The sequence below is a fragment of the Saimiri boliviensis genome, chromosome 7 (genome assembly GCF_048565385.1).
Source record: "Saimiri boliviensis isolate mSaiBol1 chromosome 7, mSaiBol1.pri, whole genome shotgun sequence".
In the NCBI taxonomy this organism is placed as follows: domain Eukaryota; kingdom Metazoa; phylum Chordata; class Mammalia; order Primates; family Cebidae; genus Saimiri; species Saimiri boliviensis.
The window spans coordinates 111984199-112001310 of NC_133455.1; the positions used below are offsets into that span (position 1 = coordinate 111984199).

The window sequence follows — 17112 nt, forward strand, 5'->3', positions numbered from 1 at the left end:
TAGTTATACCTAATCAGTAAATTTTCAAATATATAACTTTCAAAGCCTTCTACATGTTTTTTGAGTAGTTTATACATTGTATGAGTTAATATTAATTAATTTTATTGTTAATAATGTGGATTTCTGACTTTGAAAATGTTTCTTTTTACAACTGAAATGGTAATATGATAAAAAATCACTTATAATATCTTGAACGATAACTGGGAGATGTTGTGAGTTAGAGATACTATGAGTTAATTCTGAGTAAGACTGAAATAAATTGCATTTCATAATAAAAAGATGTTTAGTATAAAGGTGCTAAAATGCTGATGATATTTTGATGCATGATTAACACTATATTTGAATTAAAGGGTAGAAGAATTATTAATTAGACACCTAATGTATTTAATCAGAGAAGTTTAAATTCAAGGGTAGAAAATTATCATAAATTTATGATTGACTGCCTAAATAGTAAAGGTACAATTGCCACTTGGACTGAAGATGATATTCTCTGCTCAACCTCTTTTGCAAGATTAGTAACCAAAGTATCCATCAAAACATGCCAGAATTAAGAACCCAGTGAAAATTCACACCACTAAAAATTGACACTCAGTAGTCAATGTAGCAGTAGTAGAGAGGCTTAATAGTTCTATAACACTGACCATGTGCCAGGCTAAGAGTTTTACATACAGTTACCCATTCAATCATCATAGCACATCTCTGAAATTTGTATTATCTCTCCATTTTACAAATGAGGAAACTCAGGCACTTGGTCCAAGGTCATAGAGACAATAAATGGTACAGGTTTAGTGATCTCCAAAGTCTGTGTTTACAAGCAACATGCTGTAGAGAGTCAGGAAAGGAAGCTACAACATAAGAAAAACAGCTTAAATGAACAACTCAAGAGGGACATTTGTGAAGAGCTTAATATGTTCAAGAAGACGTTAGGATATTTTGGTCTTCTGTTTCAAGTTAATCTGAGGGATTCGACTATGCTTAGATTAACCATTTATAGTAAACCCAAAAGCTGTTAAAATATTTTTGATATTAAGGATGATTGTGTTGAGATGCTTGAGTGTATGGTACTACAGCAGCTAATACATTGCTTATTATGCATAATGTGTCCACTGGCACTTGAAAAGGTATTTCAAAATTTCACTTTTTTCAGATGATATATTCATATAAAAAAATTTAAGTACACAATGAAAAGTCTTCCTAACGTCTATCTACCCAGTTCTCCCATCATTATTTTATGATTTTCCAATATAGGTCTCCAGAGGGATACGTTTTTGGGGGGAGTTGCTTCATATGGCAAATATAGATAAATATTTCTATTTCACTCTTTTTAATAAGCATAGCATATTCATTATTCTCCACAAAGATCTTGGAGATATTTTTACATCAGTAATACATATTATTTTTATTTTTTAAAATATAGGTTCATAGTATTCCATTATATGGAAGTACTATTATTTATTTAACCTGTGGCTAATTCATGGGCAGATGGACTGTTTCCAATGTTTTGCAGCTATTAAAAATCATGTTTTGGACATGCATCATTCTGTACCTATGCACAAATATCACAGGATGAACTTCCAACATCAGAATTGAAGGTCAAAGGGTATTAGCATTTGTAATTTTGATGACTATTGCCAATTGCCTTCCATGGAGTTTCTAGCAATTTGCATTAGCACTAGCAGTGTATCAGAGCCTGCTGATTTATAACCAAGCTTGTTAATTAAATTTTTGGGGTTTTGCCAATCTGATTAGAAAAAGAAATGATATCAGTGTAATTTAATTTGCATTTATCTGAGTGAGGTTTAGTATCTTTTCACTTGATTAAGAGCCACTTACATTTTCCTTTTTGTGGATTATCTTTTTATATTATTTACTCAATTTTTTAGTTGGTTGTTGATCTTTTTCTTATCATGTTCTATGTGATGGCTAGGTGTTAGATAACAAATCCTTTGTCTGTAATGAATTGCAAAAATTTCACCAGTTTTGCCATTTATCTTTGTATTTTGTTTTAACTTTGCTATAGTGTTTTATGGCATGCAGGGTTGTTATGGCTTCTGAATTTGGAGACATAGCTAGAGCAATTCATTTAAAAATTATAAAGAAATTTTCCATGTTTTCATTGTCACATATGCGATTTCATTACTTATATTTAAAATATTTCCTCCATTTGTTACTTATCCTGACACATGGCATGAAGCATAGTATCCCAACACCATTTTTTGAATTTTCCCTTACTGTTTTTGTTCAAGTACTAAACTACTGATTGTATTTGGTCATACAGGTATTTTTGAAAATCCTATTATGTTGCATTTCTTCATTTATTTATGCACTGACACAGCATTGTTTTAATTATTGAGGTTTTAGAATGTGTTTTGATATCTTGTGGGGCTTGTCTTCACATCGCTCTGCTTTTACTAAATTTTTCTGTTTTTTCTTTATTTTCTTTGTTTATGAACTGTACAATTAGTTTATCTACTTGGAAGAAAACCCATTAATATTTTTTAAAAATTATATTACATTTCAAAATTAATTGGAAATATATGACATCTTTAAGATGTTAAATTTTTCTACCTAAGAGGATATGTCTATAATAAATAAGAGAATTCAATAAAAGTATCAAATACAAAACTGATATACAGATATTAATTATATATTACATATAGATACAAATATACTATAAAAAATGTGTATTTTATATATATATCTATATATATAAAACTACCACTTATTGAACAAGGAGTCCTTTCCCCTTGCTTTTTTTTTTGGCTCTATGGAAGATCATGTAGGTTGCAGCTTTATTTCTTTAGTTTACATTCCTACTAGCAGTGTAGCGGTGTTCCCTGATTGCCACATCCATGCCAACATCTACTGTTTTTTGATTTTTTTATTATGGCCATTCTTGCAGGAGTAAGGTGGTATCGCATTGTGATTTTGATTTGCATTTCCCTGATCATTAGTGACGGTGAGTATTTTTATATGTTGGCCATTTGTATATCTTCTTTTGAAAATTGTCTATTCATGTCCTAAGCCCACTTTTTGGTGGGATTGTTGTTTTTCTTACTGATTTGAGTTCATTGTAGATTCTGGATATTAATTCTTTTTAGTTATATAGATTGTGAATATTTGCTCCTACTCTGTGGGTTGTCTGTTTACTCTGCTGACTGTTCTTTTTGCTGCACAAAAGCGCTTTAGTTTAATTAGGTCCCAGCTATTTATCTTTGTTTTTATTGCATTTGCCTTTGGGTTCTAGGTCATGAAATTGTTGACTAAGCCAATATCTAGAAGGGGTTTTCCAGTGTTATCTTCTAGAATGTTTATAGTTTCAAGTCTTAGGTTTAAGTCCTTAATCCATCTTGAGTTGATTTTTATATGAGGTAAGAGATGAGAATCCAGTTTCTTTCTTTTACATGTGGCTAGCCAATTATCCAGACCATTTGTTGAAAGGGTGTCCTTTCCCCACTTTATGTTTTTGTTTGCTTAGTCAAAGGACAGTTGGCTGTAAGAATTCAGGTTTATTTCTGTCTTCTCTGTTCCGTTCCATTGGTCTATATGCCTATTTTTATACCAGTATCATGCTGTTTTGGTGACTATGGCCTTATAGTATAGTTTGAAATCAGGTAGTGTGATGCCTCCAGATTTGTTCTTTTTGCCTAGTCTTGCATTGGCTATACAGGCTCTTTTTTGGTTCCATATGAATTTTAGAATTGTTTTCTCTAACTCTGTGAAGAATTACTGTGGTATTTTGACGGGTATTGCATGGAGTTTGTAGATTGCTTTTGGCAGTATGGTCATTTTCACAATATTGATTCTACCCATACATGAGCATGGGATATATTTCCATTTGTTTGTATCATTTATGATTTATTTCAGCAGTGTTACGTAGTTTTCCTTGTAGAGGTCTTTCTAGCCCTTGGTTAGGTTATTTATTTCTCTTGCCTGATTGTTCTGGCTAGGAATTCCAGTACAATGTTGAAGAAAAGTGGTGAAAGTAGGCATCCTTTTCTTGTTCCAGTTCTCAGAGAGTGCTTTTAACTTTTCCCCATTCAGTATTACATTGGCTGTGGGTTTTCATAGAGGGATTTTATTACATTAAAGTATGTTCTTTAATGCTGATTTTGCTGAGGGTTTTAATCATAAAGCGATGCTGGATTTCATCAAATGGTTTTTCTTCATCTATTGAAATGGTCATATGATTTTTGCATTTAATTCTCTTTATGTGGTGTATCACATTTATTGACTTGCATATGTTAAACCATCCCTGCATCCCTGATATGAAACCCACTTGATCATGATGGATTAGCTTTTTGATGTTGTTGGATTCAGTTAGCTAGTATTTTGTTAAGGATTTTAGTATCTATGTTCATCAAGGATATTGGTTTGTAATTTTTTTTTTTTTTTTTTTGGTTGTGTCCTTTCCTGGTTTTGGTATTTGGGTGATGCTGGCTTCATAGAATGAATTAGGGAAGGTTCATTCTTTCTCTGTCTTGTGGAATAGTGTCAAAGTAATTGGTAGCAATTCTACTTTGAATGTCTGGTAGAATTATGCCGTGAATCAATTTGATCTTGGACTTTTTTTGTCAGTAATTTATTTAATTACTGTTTTAATTAAACAGTAATTTAAAAAATTAATTAAATTAATTTAATTGTTATTGGTCTGCTCAGGGTATCTAGTTATTCCTTATTTAAGCCGTGAGGGTTGTATTTCTCCAGGAATTTATCCATGTCTTGTAGGTTTTTTAGTGTATGTGTGTAAAGGTGTTCATAGTAGCCTTGAACGATCTTTTGTATTTCAGTAGTGTCAGTTGTAATATCCTGTGTAATATCCTCACTCATTTCTCAGTGAGGTTATTTGGATTTTCTTTATTTTCTTGGTTAATCTTGCTAATGATCTGTCAATTTTATTTATATTTTCAAGGAATCAGCTTTCTGTTTCATTTATCTTTTGCATTTTTGTTGTTGTTGTTTCAATTTCATTTAGTTCTGCTCTGATCTTCATTATTTATTTTCTTCTGCTGAGTTTGGGTTTGGTTTGTTCTTGTTTCTCTAGTTCCTTGAGGTGTGACCTTGAATTGTCTGTGTGTGCTCTTTCAGATTTTTTGATGTAGGCATTTAGGGCTGTGAACTTTACTCTCAGCACAGCCATAGCTGTATTCCAGAGATTTTGATAGATTGTGTCATTATTGTCATTCAGGTCAAAGAATTTTTAAATTTCCATCTTGATTTTGTTTTTGATCCAATGCTCATTCAGGAGCAGTTTGTTTAATTTCCATGTATTTGTATAGTTTTAATGGTTCCTTTTGGAGTTGATTCTCAGTTTTATTCCACAGTAGACTGAGAGAGTGCTTGTTATAATTTTAATTTTCTTAAATTTATTGAGGCTCATTTTATCATCTATTACATGGTCTATCTTGGAGAAAGTTACCTGCGCTATTGAATAGAATGTGTATTCTGTGGTTGCCGGATGAAATGTTCTGTGTATATCTGTTAAGTCCATTTGCTCCAAGGTATAGTTTAAATCCATTGTTTCTTTGTTGACTTTCTTTCTTGATGACCTGTGTAGTGCTGTCAGTAGAGTATTGAAGTGCCCCACTATTACTGTGTTGCTGCCTATCTCATTTCTTAGGTCTATTAATGATTGTTTTATAACTCTGGTAGCTCCAATGTTAGGTGCATATATGTTTAGGGTTGTGATAGTTTTCTGTCGGACAAGGATTTTTGCCATTTTATAATGTCCCTCTTGGTCTCTTTTAACCACTGTTGTTTTAAAGTTTGTTTTGTCTGATATAAGAATAGTGAACTCTGCTTGCTTTTGGTGTCCATTTGCATGAAATGCCTTTTTTCATCCTTTAAGTTTATATGAGTTCTTATGTGTTAGGTGAGTCTCCTGAAGGCAGCAGATAGTTGGTTGGTATGTTCTTATCCATTCTGCTTTATTGTCTCTTTTAAGTGGAGCATTCAGGCCGTTTACATTCAATGATAGTATTGAAATATGAGGTACCATTGCATTCATCATGCTTTTTGTTGTCTGTGTATTGTATTGTTTTGTTTTTTTGTTTTAGCTTTTTAACTTGCAGTTTTGTCTTATAGGCCCTGTGTGATTTGTGCTTTAGAGATTCTTTTTGATGTGTTTCCAGGATTTGTTTCAAGATTTAGAGCTCTTTTTAGCAGTTTTTGTAGAGGTGGTTTGGTAATGGGGAATTCTCTCAGCATGTGTTTGTCTGAAAAAGACGATATCTTTCCTTCATATATGATGCTTAGTTTCACTGGATACAAAAGTCTTGGCTGATAATTGTTTCTGTTTTAGGAGGCTGAACATAGGGCCAAAATCCTTTCTACCTTGTAGGGTTTCTGCTGAGAAATCTGCTGTTAATCTGATAGGTTTTCCTTTATAGGTTAACTGGTGCTTCTGTCTCACAGGTGTTAAGTTTCTTTCTTTTGCCTTAATTTGGATAACCTGATGACAATGTGCTTAGGATAAGAACATTTTGTGATGAATTACCAGGTATTCTTAGTGCTTCTTGCATTTTCATGTCTAGGACTCTAGCCGAGCTGGGGAAGTTTTCCTTGATTATTCCCCCAAATAAGTTTTTTAGAACAAGGTTTTAGAACTGTCTCTTCCCTCAGAAACACCGATTAATCTTAGATTTGATCGTTTAACAAAATCCCAGACTTCTTGGAGGCTGTGTTCATATTTTCTTATTCTTTTTTCTTTGTCTTTGTTGGACCGGGTTAATTCAAAGGCTTTGTCATTGAGCTCTGACTTGTTCAATTCTATTGCTAAGATTTTCCAGATTATTTTGCATTTCTAAATGTGTGTTCAAAGTTTCCTTAATATTTGATTGTTTTTTTCTTTAAGCTATTTATTTCCTTGAATATGTTTTTTTCTTTAAGCTATTTATTTCCTTGAATATTTTTCCTTTCACTTCTTGTATCATATTTTGGATTTTTTTGCATTGAACTTTGCCTTTCTCTGATTCCTTCCTGATTAGCTTAATAACCTCTTGAATTCTTTTTCAGGTAAATCAAGGATTTCTTCTTGGTTTGTACCCATTACTGGCAAACTAGTGTGATTTTTGAGGGGTGTTGATGAGCCTTGTTTGTTCATATTACCATGGTTGGTTTTCTGGTTCCTTCTCTTTTGGGTAGCCTCTGTCTGAGGGAAGGTCTAGGGCTGAAGATGTTGTTCAAATTTTTTTGTCCCATGGGGTGTTTTCTTGATGTAGTATTCTCCCCCTTTTCCTGTGGATATAGCTTCCTGTGAGCTGAAGCACAATGATTGTTGTCTGTCTTCTGAGTCCAGGCATCCAGCAAGCCTACCTGGCTCTGGGCTGGTACCAGGGATTTTCTGCACAGAGTCCTGTGATATGAACCATCTATTTGTCTAGCAGTCATGGATACCAGCATCTGTTCTGGTGAGGTGGCAGAGGGTGCAATAGGCTCTGTGGGGTTCCTTAGCTTTGGTGGTTTAATGCTGTTATGCCAATGGCCTCCTGCCAGGAGGTGGTACTTTCCAGAAAGCATCAGTTGTAGTAGTGTGGAGGGGGACCAGCAATGGGCAGGGTCCTAGAACTCCCAAGATTATATGTTCTTTGTGTCCTGCTACTAGGGTGGTAGGGAAGGATCATCAAGTGGGGGCAGGGCTAGGTCTGTCTGAGCTCAGAGTCTCCTTGGGCAGGTCTTGCTGCTGTGGTTGTTGTGGGGGGTGGGAGTGGGGGTGAGAGTCCCAGGTCACTGGAATTGTGTACCTAGGAGGATTATGGCTGCCTCTGCTGAGTCATGCAGGTTGTCAGGTAAGTAGGGGAAAGATGGCATTTACAGGCCTCGCTGAGCTCCCATGCAAACTGAAGGGCCAGTCTCACTCCCACCATGACCCCCAGCAACAGCCCAGAGTCTGTTTCCAGGTGGAGGGTAAGTCAGGCTTGAAAACTTCTCCTAAGCTTTCCACCTACCAGCTGCAAAAGAAAAGGTTCTTCCCCTGCCTATGAAGTCTGCAAGCTGGATTCCTGCCCTCCCCTGAGTTCTGGCCAGAAGGCTTCTAGCCCCATTCAAATGGTTACAAAGTTCAGCTAGAGAATTCCTTCTCCCTGTTCAATTTTACCCCCTTCTCCTCTGGCCACATCCCTGACAAATCCCTGTGGTGCCAGGCAGCAATGGGCTGCTTGGGGATCCAGCTAGCTCCCATGGCCTTTCTGCTGCTTTCTCTACCCATGTATTTTGCTCAGCTCAGCTCTCTAATGTCTACTACAGTTTAAGGTCAGGTAATGTGATACCTCCGGCTTTGTTCTTTTTGCTTTGCTATTTGGGCTTTTTTGTTCTTGTTTCATATGAATTTTAGAATCATTTTTTCAAATTCATGAAAAATGACATTGGTAGTTGAATTAAAAAAACATCCCATGCTCATAGACTAGAAGTATCAATATCATTAAAGTGCCATACTGCCCAAAGTAATTTACAGATTCAACATTGATGTATTACTGTTAACTGTAGTCATCCTACATCTTAAATGGTATAGAACACTAGATTTTATTTCACCTATCTAGCTATAATTCTGTTTTCTTTTAAAAAATCTCTTTCCATCTCTCCTTTACCGCCCCCCTCTCATCCTCTAGTATTCTCTCTTCTACTTTTTACTTCTATGAAATCAGTTTTTAAGCTTCCACATATGAGTGACAATATATGGTGTTTAACTTTCTGTTCCTGGCTTATTTCACTTAACATAATGTCCTCCAGTTCTATCAAGTTACCACAAATGACAGGATTTTATTTTTTAATTTTTATTTTATTGTTTGTTTTATCAGAAAGTTCATTCAATTTTGTCAAATGTCTTTTCAGGATCTATAGAGGTGACCATGTGATTTTTATCCTTAAATCTATCAATATGGTAATATGTATTATATGTTATGTATAATACTAATATTAAACTGTTCTTGCATTTCTGTTACGGTGAATCATATTCCTTTAGTGTGTTGATGGATTATTTTGGCTAATATTTTATTTAGAATTTTTCATTGATATTTATAAGTGAGATTGGTCTGTGATTTCTTATTTGCCACCCTTGTAATCCTTGAAGCTACTAGTATAAATACTTTATGTGCATCATAAAAGAAATATGGACAATTTTCTTTTTTCTGCTCTGGAAGTGTTTAAGGAACAGTTAAATTGTTTGCTTTTAAAGATTTTGGGGGCTGGGGGCTGTGGCTCACTCCTATAATCCCAGCACTTTGGGAAGCCAAGGCTAACGGATCACCTGAGATCATGAGTTAGAGACCAGCCTGACCAACAAGGTGAAACCCTGTCTCTACTAAAAATACAAAAATTTACCAGGCTCGGTGGCAGGTGCCTGTATTCCCAGCTACTTGAGAGGCTCAGATGGGAGAATTGCTTGAACCAGGAGGTGGAGGTTGCAGTGAGCCAAGATCACACCACTGCATTCCAGCCTGGGTAATGGAGCAAGACTTCATCTCAAAAAAAAAAAAAAAAAAAAAAAAAAAAAAAAAAAAAGGAAGAAATTTGGTAGAATTCCTCTGGAAATCATCTACACTTGATAGTTTTTGAAGCATTATATTATATTTATGTAATCAAACTTAATCTTGTCAGAATCATCTTCTCTGAACCAAGTAAATTTATTTTTTTCTAGAAAATTATCAATTTTAGACAGATTTAAAAATTTACTTTCATGGGGTTGAACAGGTAGTCTGTTACTATTCTTTAATTTCATCTTTCTATGGTTAATTCTTGCATTTCCTTTTGTATTAATATTTTGCATACCCACATTATGCCCCATTTTTGATTAGGCTAGTGACTCATTTATTTTATTGTCTACTTTTTACTCGGGAATTAATTTATTTTTTCCACTGTTTTCTTTGTTCTAACTTATTGAAATCTACTTTTATCTTTATCTTGTTTTGGTCTGTTTTGTTTCGTGATTCTTATTCTAATTTTCCTCTGAGTATAAGTTTATCTTTCATGGTTTCTGAGATGTATTTCACTATTGCTAGTCTTTAGAAATTTTTCAAATTTTCTTTGTAATCCTTTTGATCCAACAGTTGTTCAACAGATTTTTTTTAAATTCCTAAACTTAAGTGTCCTTTAAGCTTTCTGAAAATTTCTTTATTGTACTAAGATAAAAGAATTTCAACTATATTATTTTTACTCTTTGAAATTTATTGAGCTTTTCTGTGGTCAAATATATCATCTATTCTTATGAACTGTCACAGGCATTTGAAGAGAAGATACATTATTTTATCGGGATAAAATATACAAATTAATCAATTTTGACTTATTAACTATTTTATTTTTCGATGAATCTACTTAGTTTTTTCCATTTGGTCTTTCATAACTCAAGACATGTGAATTAGAATATCCTACAACTAGTGTGTTTTTGTGTTTCTTCTTGAGTGTTCTATAATTTCTGCTTTATATTTGTTGCTGTCATATTACTTGATATGTAGTCATAACTGCTCCTATCTTTATTGAAAATTGTACTCATTATAAAGACCTATCTGTTATTTAATTCAATGCTTTTTAGCCTAAATTGCTCCTTTTTTTCATCAAGATTGTGACCTCTGATTGATTTTTCTCTGCTTTGCCTAATATACCCTTGGCTATATTTTAATTTTCAGCCTTTTATAATCACTTTGTTTTAGGTGTGTTTTCACATAGAGTTATGATTTGCTTTTTATTCCAATTTGAAAAAGAATTTCCTTAATAGATGAGTTAAGCCTATTTATACTCATTAATATAATAGATTCATTTTCTCTTAGGTCTGTTTTAATACTTTATATTATTGTTTTTATAATTTTTAAAGAAAGTCTTTTGCTAAATAATTTGCTTTTATTTTCATGTATTTGTGATACCCAAGAAATTTGTTACTTTTGTTTTAGCAGTTGCCTTTATTTAATAGCCTTAGACTTTTTATTTCTTTTGGCAATATGTGTTTCAAAAGTGAATAAAAGTAAAAGGTGAAATTAGTGTGCACAGTTTTTCTCACTCTCCTGCATCTACCATCCAATTATATTCAATGCTGCGGTTTTTCTTGGTGTTTCTCTAATACAGATATAGTTAGATTTTTTTATTGCTTGACTTTTTAGATTTCGGTTATATCCTTCACACCCAGATGTTAGAGATGAGGTAATTAGAGAAAGCCTTCTAACTCATCATTTTTTAATCTTTTCCTTCCCAGATCAGAGACAAGTGAAAGTCTAAAGTATTTTTCTAATTAAAAACATGAGGTCATACAACATAGTAAAATGTATGCTATTTTAAAGCTTTCAACTGAATGTTTCAGAAACAACTTAACATGAATATTTATTTTTAAATAGTTGTATTCTTATACTGCTTGACCTTTGCATCATTAAAATTTTAATTGAAAAATCTGAGTACCATCCTTCAACCCATGGATAACTGATCTAGGCTCTGCCAGAGCAAGTAGCTAGACCATTAACCAGTGAGACCCTGCCAAGTAGACCACATGGCCTCAAGTTCTCTTTTAAATTAACATCTCAGATGGGAGGTAGTGATATGAGGTAATGATTGAAAGCTTTTGTTTGCAATCATTTGTAATTATTAATGGCTCCTAACCATGCTCATTAACTCATTCTCTTAACCCTGACAATTGCTGTCTTTGATCATGTTCTACTCCATTACCTATGTTATTATTTCTGTGCCTTGAAAAATATCTATCTTCTGTGTGTCAAAGCTATGTAGTAGTTGTGGGTAGATAGATAATTTTGTCATTTTTTGTGGAGGTATTATGTGGTATGTGGGCTATATTTATTTTTGGAGAAAATATAGGATCATGTCATTAGAGAATTAAAGAATATACACTTAAACTAAATCCAGCAACTTTTGCGTTAGTGTTTTGCTTAGTCTGGTATCCACTGTATTTAGTGTAATAATTTGTAGATTTTTTAAATTCCAAGTGATAACTTAAAGATAATTTTAGTGGTTGGGGGGCCTTGAATTTCTTGTGCCAGGACAATTACTCATGAAGTAATGAGTTTGGGAGGAATAGCGTGATTTTGATAATGATGAGAGAGAGAAAAAAAATCAAAAATTATTTTTTACAAATGCCAAGCCAACTTGATAGAGAATATCAGGGTATCCTCTATATTGTTCTTTCTGTCATCAATTATTTATTCAGTAATTATTTACTGAACAACTATAGTAGGCCAGACACTGTGCATGGCCCCGGGAATACCATGATGAGCCATATGGACATGGATTATCCCCTAATGGATTTCTAGTCCACAAACACACAAGCGAGAATTATCATTGCAGTAAGTGTTTTGAAGAAATAGTATTCTAGAAGTGTATAGCAAAGATAATTGTGCTGCAATCGGAAGGATTCTTGAAAGAATGGAGAAGCCGAAATAGAAGTCAAATAATCCAGGCATAGAGAATTGAAATCAAGATGAGGAAGGGCCTGATGATAGAAAGGAAATTAGTGGTAGCATATTCTGCTGGGATGCCATCATGAGGATTTTGGTGTTTATTCAAAGGGCAAGACCAGCTACATTAATTGGTGGGGCCCAGTGCAAAATAAAAATGTGGGGATGCTTTTTCAAAAAGCATTAAGAATTTCAAGACAGTGGCAGCTGAGTGTTAAATCAATGGCAAGAAGCACCCTTCCCTGTGTGACTGTGCAGATCAGAAGTGGATACAGTTGGCCCTGCCTAAGGGCAATCAGAAGCCCAAGAGAAGGTTTAGGCAGAGAATACAGATGATTGAATTGGCATTTGAAAAACATAAATTCCTCAGATTCCTCAATTGTTTTCCCAAGGCATGTATAGTTAGTGAGGAAAGGCAAAGAGTATTAGTATCTCCCAGATTGAGAGTTAAATATTGCTATTAGTTTTCTAGTCATGTGCCTAGATACACAGGTATCTGGAATCCACCCTTTTAATCAACTTGCAGAGGTAGTAAAATGGTGAAATCTGATTTTTTGCTTAATGTTTTCCTAGGTTAACCAATATTTTAATACACTTGAATGATTTCACCCTGTAATCATTTAACAACATACACTTCAACTAACAGACAGGAATAGTGCTTAAAAATTGTGCTTCTTACTTAGAACCAGCTAAAGTTCTGTGACAAAGGAATTAAGAATTCAGAAACATGACAAAGAAAATAATGTGAGTAGCACAAGAAGGAATAACTTCCTCCTAATCCTTACTTGTTGTAAAAATTTGTATATTGCGCTAGGAAAGACGTGTTCTGTTATTTTAAGATAATAGATTATATTTAATATGTACCCTATAATCTAAATGTATTGAGAATCAAATCTTTTGTCACTCATCACTGCTGAAACAAATCTTGAATATTCTATGATGTAAGTAATAAAGGAAACAGAAAAAAATTCTCAACTTCTCAACTATTTTGGTTTTTGCAATAATAGTACTAAATTCTAATGTGTGCAAACGTATTTCAAAACACCTTTCAAAGAAATAATATTAGAATCAAAATAAAAAGATTTGACAGTGGTCTGCAATTTCATTTCTTGAAACACAGAGAAACAATTTTCTTGAGAGACTTTAATGACAGAATGGAGGTCAACCTTTCATCAAAGTCCCACACCTTTAGAATCCTACAACCTCATGTTTTATTTTTCCAATATCTGGATTATTCAAGTTTATACTATGGAAATGGTTAGAAAAGAGTATTAAAGCCTTACTCTTAAAAAGAAATTTTAATTCAGAAAGCGAAAAAAAATTAGTTGTGATTTCTTTTTATCCAGTTATATTGAAAATCACTGCACATAGTATAATGACAAATTTACTTGCCTAGGTACACAAGTGATGATTCTTCAATTGTTTGTTGCACAGCCTCAGAGAGGAAAAAGCTAAGTACACAATCACTCTGAAAAACAAAACAAAACATAATATTTCTTCATTTCTTATATTTGTCACTCCTATTCATTACTACATAAAATTGCCATATATATAATTTAAAAATAGATACCTATTATAGATTCTACAAATAGAAAGTATATTAGCAAGGTTTATTAAGTCAATGCTATTAATTTACCATTAAGTTAAACTAAACTTTTGTGTGATTAGAGGTCAGATTACTTTCTATTTCTTCAAGAGGCTCAGGTGTGCTTTGCTCTTGGAGCTCATCGTAAATGTCACATTCTTGAATTTTACAAATATGCATGCATTTCACAACTCCATTTTCTAAAACAAGGTGTATCCTTGGATGTTCTTTCTGAGAAAAATTACTCTGAGTGGGACACAGATGCTCACTTAGTGAGTAACCATTACTACTCAAGGTTCAATTCTAGGAATACTCACTGAGTACTGTCTACACTCACAGCACTGATAACTGTCAGGGGATATTTCAAGACAGAAATATGCATACGGTATTCTCTCTCTTTAGATCATGATTAAGTGGAGAAAACATATTTCTCTAATAAAAATTCTAGTTATATTTAATTTTACTATGTACAGAGAAGCATGTTTCTCTTTTAAATAGGGATAATCAGAAACAAATTGGCATTTAACCTGATCGCCAAATGAATGGCTAATATGGTAAGTCTGAGAACAGCTTTTCTTTAGTAAAACTGGCATACATTTTGTTGTAAGCTACTATATGACCAAAGTAGCCCTCTCCATGAGACCTTACATTATTACCTGAAGGGTACCAAAGAATAATTATTTCTTTGGACCACCTTTCATAGGCTAATACCATAGTTGCTGTCAAAGCTGCCTGACAGTCTCCCTGTTCTTTTCTCTCACTCTGTCCAACGGCTCTTTCTACTCTTCCCCAGGAGACTTTAACGTCAAACTCTGACTCTTTCTCTGGCAATGACTATCTCTGCTTCAAATAAAATAAAAGACAGATGAAAATTCCTAAACTTCCTGCCATATAATCTATAGACACATAGCCTTCCTTGCTCTTACAATGGAAAAACATGTGTCTTTCCATCTGTTTTAGTTGAATTGTGTCCCCCTCCCAAATTCATATCTTAAAGTTCTAATCCCCAGTACTCCAAGACATGATCTTATTTGGAAATAAGGTGATTGCTGATATAATTACAGGTAGTTAAGATTGTATAATACTGGAGTAGAATGGACTCTTAATCTAATTGACTGGTGTCTTTATAAAAAAAGTAAATTTGGACACACTCATAGAAAGAAGACAGTTAAAGTGACATAGGAAGAAGATGACCATCTACAACCAAGGAGAGAGACCTGGAATAGATTCTTTCCTCATAGCCATCAGAAGAAACCAACCAGCAGACATCTTTATTTCAGACTTTCAGCTTTCAGAACTGTGAAACAATACTATTCTGTTGTTTAAGCCACCTCGTTTATAGTATTTTGTTATGGCAGCCCTGGCAAATCATCTAATGCTGAGCCCTTCACCTGTTTCCTGGATTCTATTAATCCTCCTCAGAAACCTTGTAGAAGATTCCCATTTATATTTTAGCCACTTCACCCTCTTCCTTTTTTCCTCATCAACATAAAAAATGGTAAATTCTCTCCTAACTAACAAACAAGTGAGTCAAACCACCCAAAGTATACTCACACATAAATCAAATTTTGTCATTAATGCCCCTTGCAAATTGTGTGTTATTTTTCTCTTCCCTGATGCAAACAAACCTATGGGAAGAATTGTCTGCACTCACACTGGCTCCACTTCTTCAATTTCTACTCACTTTATGATAAACTACATTCAGGTTTCTGCCACTAAATGTCCTCTGAAAAATGCTCTAATTATCTTCTCTAAAAACCCCTCTCTGAAAAAAATACGTGTGTGTGTGTGTGTGTGTGTGTGTGTGTGTGTGTGTGTGTGTATTTCAAAACCAGTGGGAATTTCCTTTGTCATGATATAGCTATTTCATTTTTAGTGAATTCTGTCTTGTCTTTGCTTTTGTATTACATGTTCTCCCAAGTGACTGTCTTCCCTTTGTCTTGCCATCACTTTTGAGACTTTTTGAAGACTCTTTTTCCTTTTGTTTATAATTTAAGTTTAAGTGTTTCTCACATCTAGGCCCATCTCTCTCATTACTCTAATGTATACTTTCTGGGTGATATTATGAACTTTGGTGACATGTATAACAATGCATAAGTCTAAATCTTTATTCCAGATTTGTTTCCTAAACCTAAGCCCTCTATGTCAAAATATCTTTTTATTGGCTCATTTGACTCTTCTAAGGACAAATTAAACCACGAAAGTGCACCACTAGATATTTCCTTTCCTCCACCTCAATTTTCTGCTTCTCCTGTGTCCAGGCTCAAAATAGAGTGTACCTACTTGGACCCTCTGTTCTCCTGTTCTCCTCACCCCATACGTAGAATTAATTGCTAAATCCTGTGGATTGTACTTGCTAAATATCTCACCTATTTATCTTCTCCATCCAGATATACTAATACCATCTAGTTCCAGCATCATCAGTTCTCATCTCTGTCATAGCAGGGGTCCTTAGTGTTTATCTTTCTACCCTTTAATCCAATCCATTCTCTACACAATTGCCCAGCAGATCTTTCAAAGTGAAAATCTAACAATTAACTGCTTAAAACCTGTAGTAATTCTGCATTACTCTTAAGAAACAGACCAACGGTTGAACAAAGCTTGTAAGACTGGTCTTGACTGGGATCTTGCTCATTTCCTTATGTTCTTCTCTCATCATTTCTCATCTGGTACTTAATGCTTACCTATGCTGAACTATGTTTACTTTTTCAAATGTGTCATGCTCTCTAACCTCCTTGTCTTCCTACATTCTCCTTTTTCTTTTTTTTCTACCCCTATCCACCCATTTGCCCAGGGTTTGTCACATTCTCTTTTCTCTACTCTTGTTAATCTTGCCAGTAAAATACAAGCACAGAGATTGTGACTTTTTCGCTTATGCTTAATACAGTGTTTCTCTTCAATAAATACTACTTAGCAGAAACAAACTGATGTCTGTCTTCAAATGTAGAATACATTAGTTTGAAATGCAGATATACTTATCTGCGTAGCAGTTTATGCATCACTGTAAATTGGTCACCAGTTTTCATCTATGCATCATTGTAAATTAGTCAGTTGCCAATTTTCATCTCCATGAATTGATCTCTTGTGAACTTGTTCAATAGAAGTCTACTGTTAAGAAATAGACTCATTTTCAAGGAGATG

The 17112-nt window shown here is 34.1% G+C and overlaps 1 protein-coding gene across 3 annotated transcripts in view; it reads right to left on the minus strand.

The window, feature by feature from the left end:
- The window catches only part of PIK3C2G (phosphatidylinositol-4-phosphate 3-kinase catalytic subunit type 2 gamma), a 381818-nt gene that overhangs the window by 45014 nt on the left and 319692 nt on the right, over positions 1-17112 (minus strand). For 2 of the 3 annotated variants that reach the window (XM_074403236.1, XM_039461721.2), the window contains exon 30: positions 13697-13854. In XM_074403236.1, coding sequence (XP_074259337.1) covers positions 13771-13854 — 84 coding nt within the window. In that variant the 3' untranslated portion in view covers positions 13697-13770. Of the gene's footprint in view, positions 1-13696; positions 13855-17112 lie in introns of those variants that run through there. The other variant, XM_074403237.1, reaches the window with a different exon arrangement.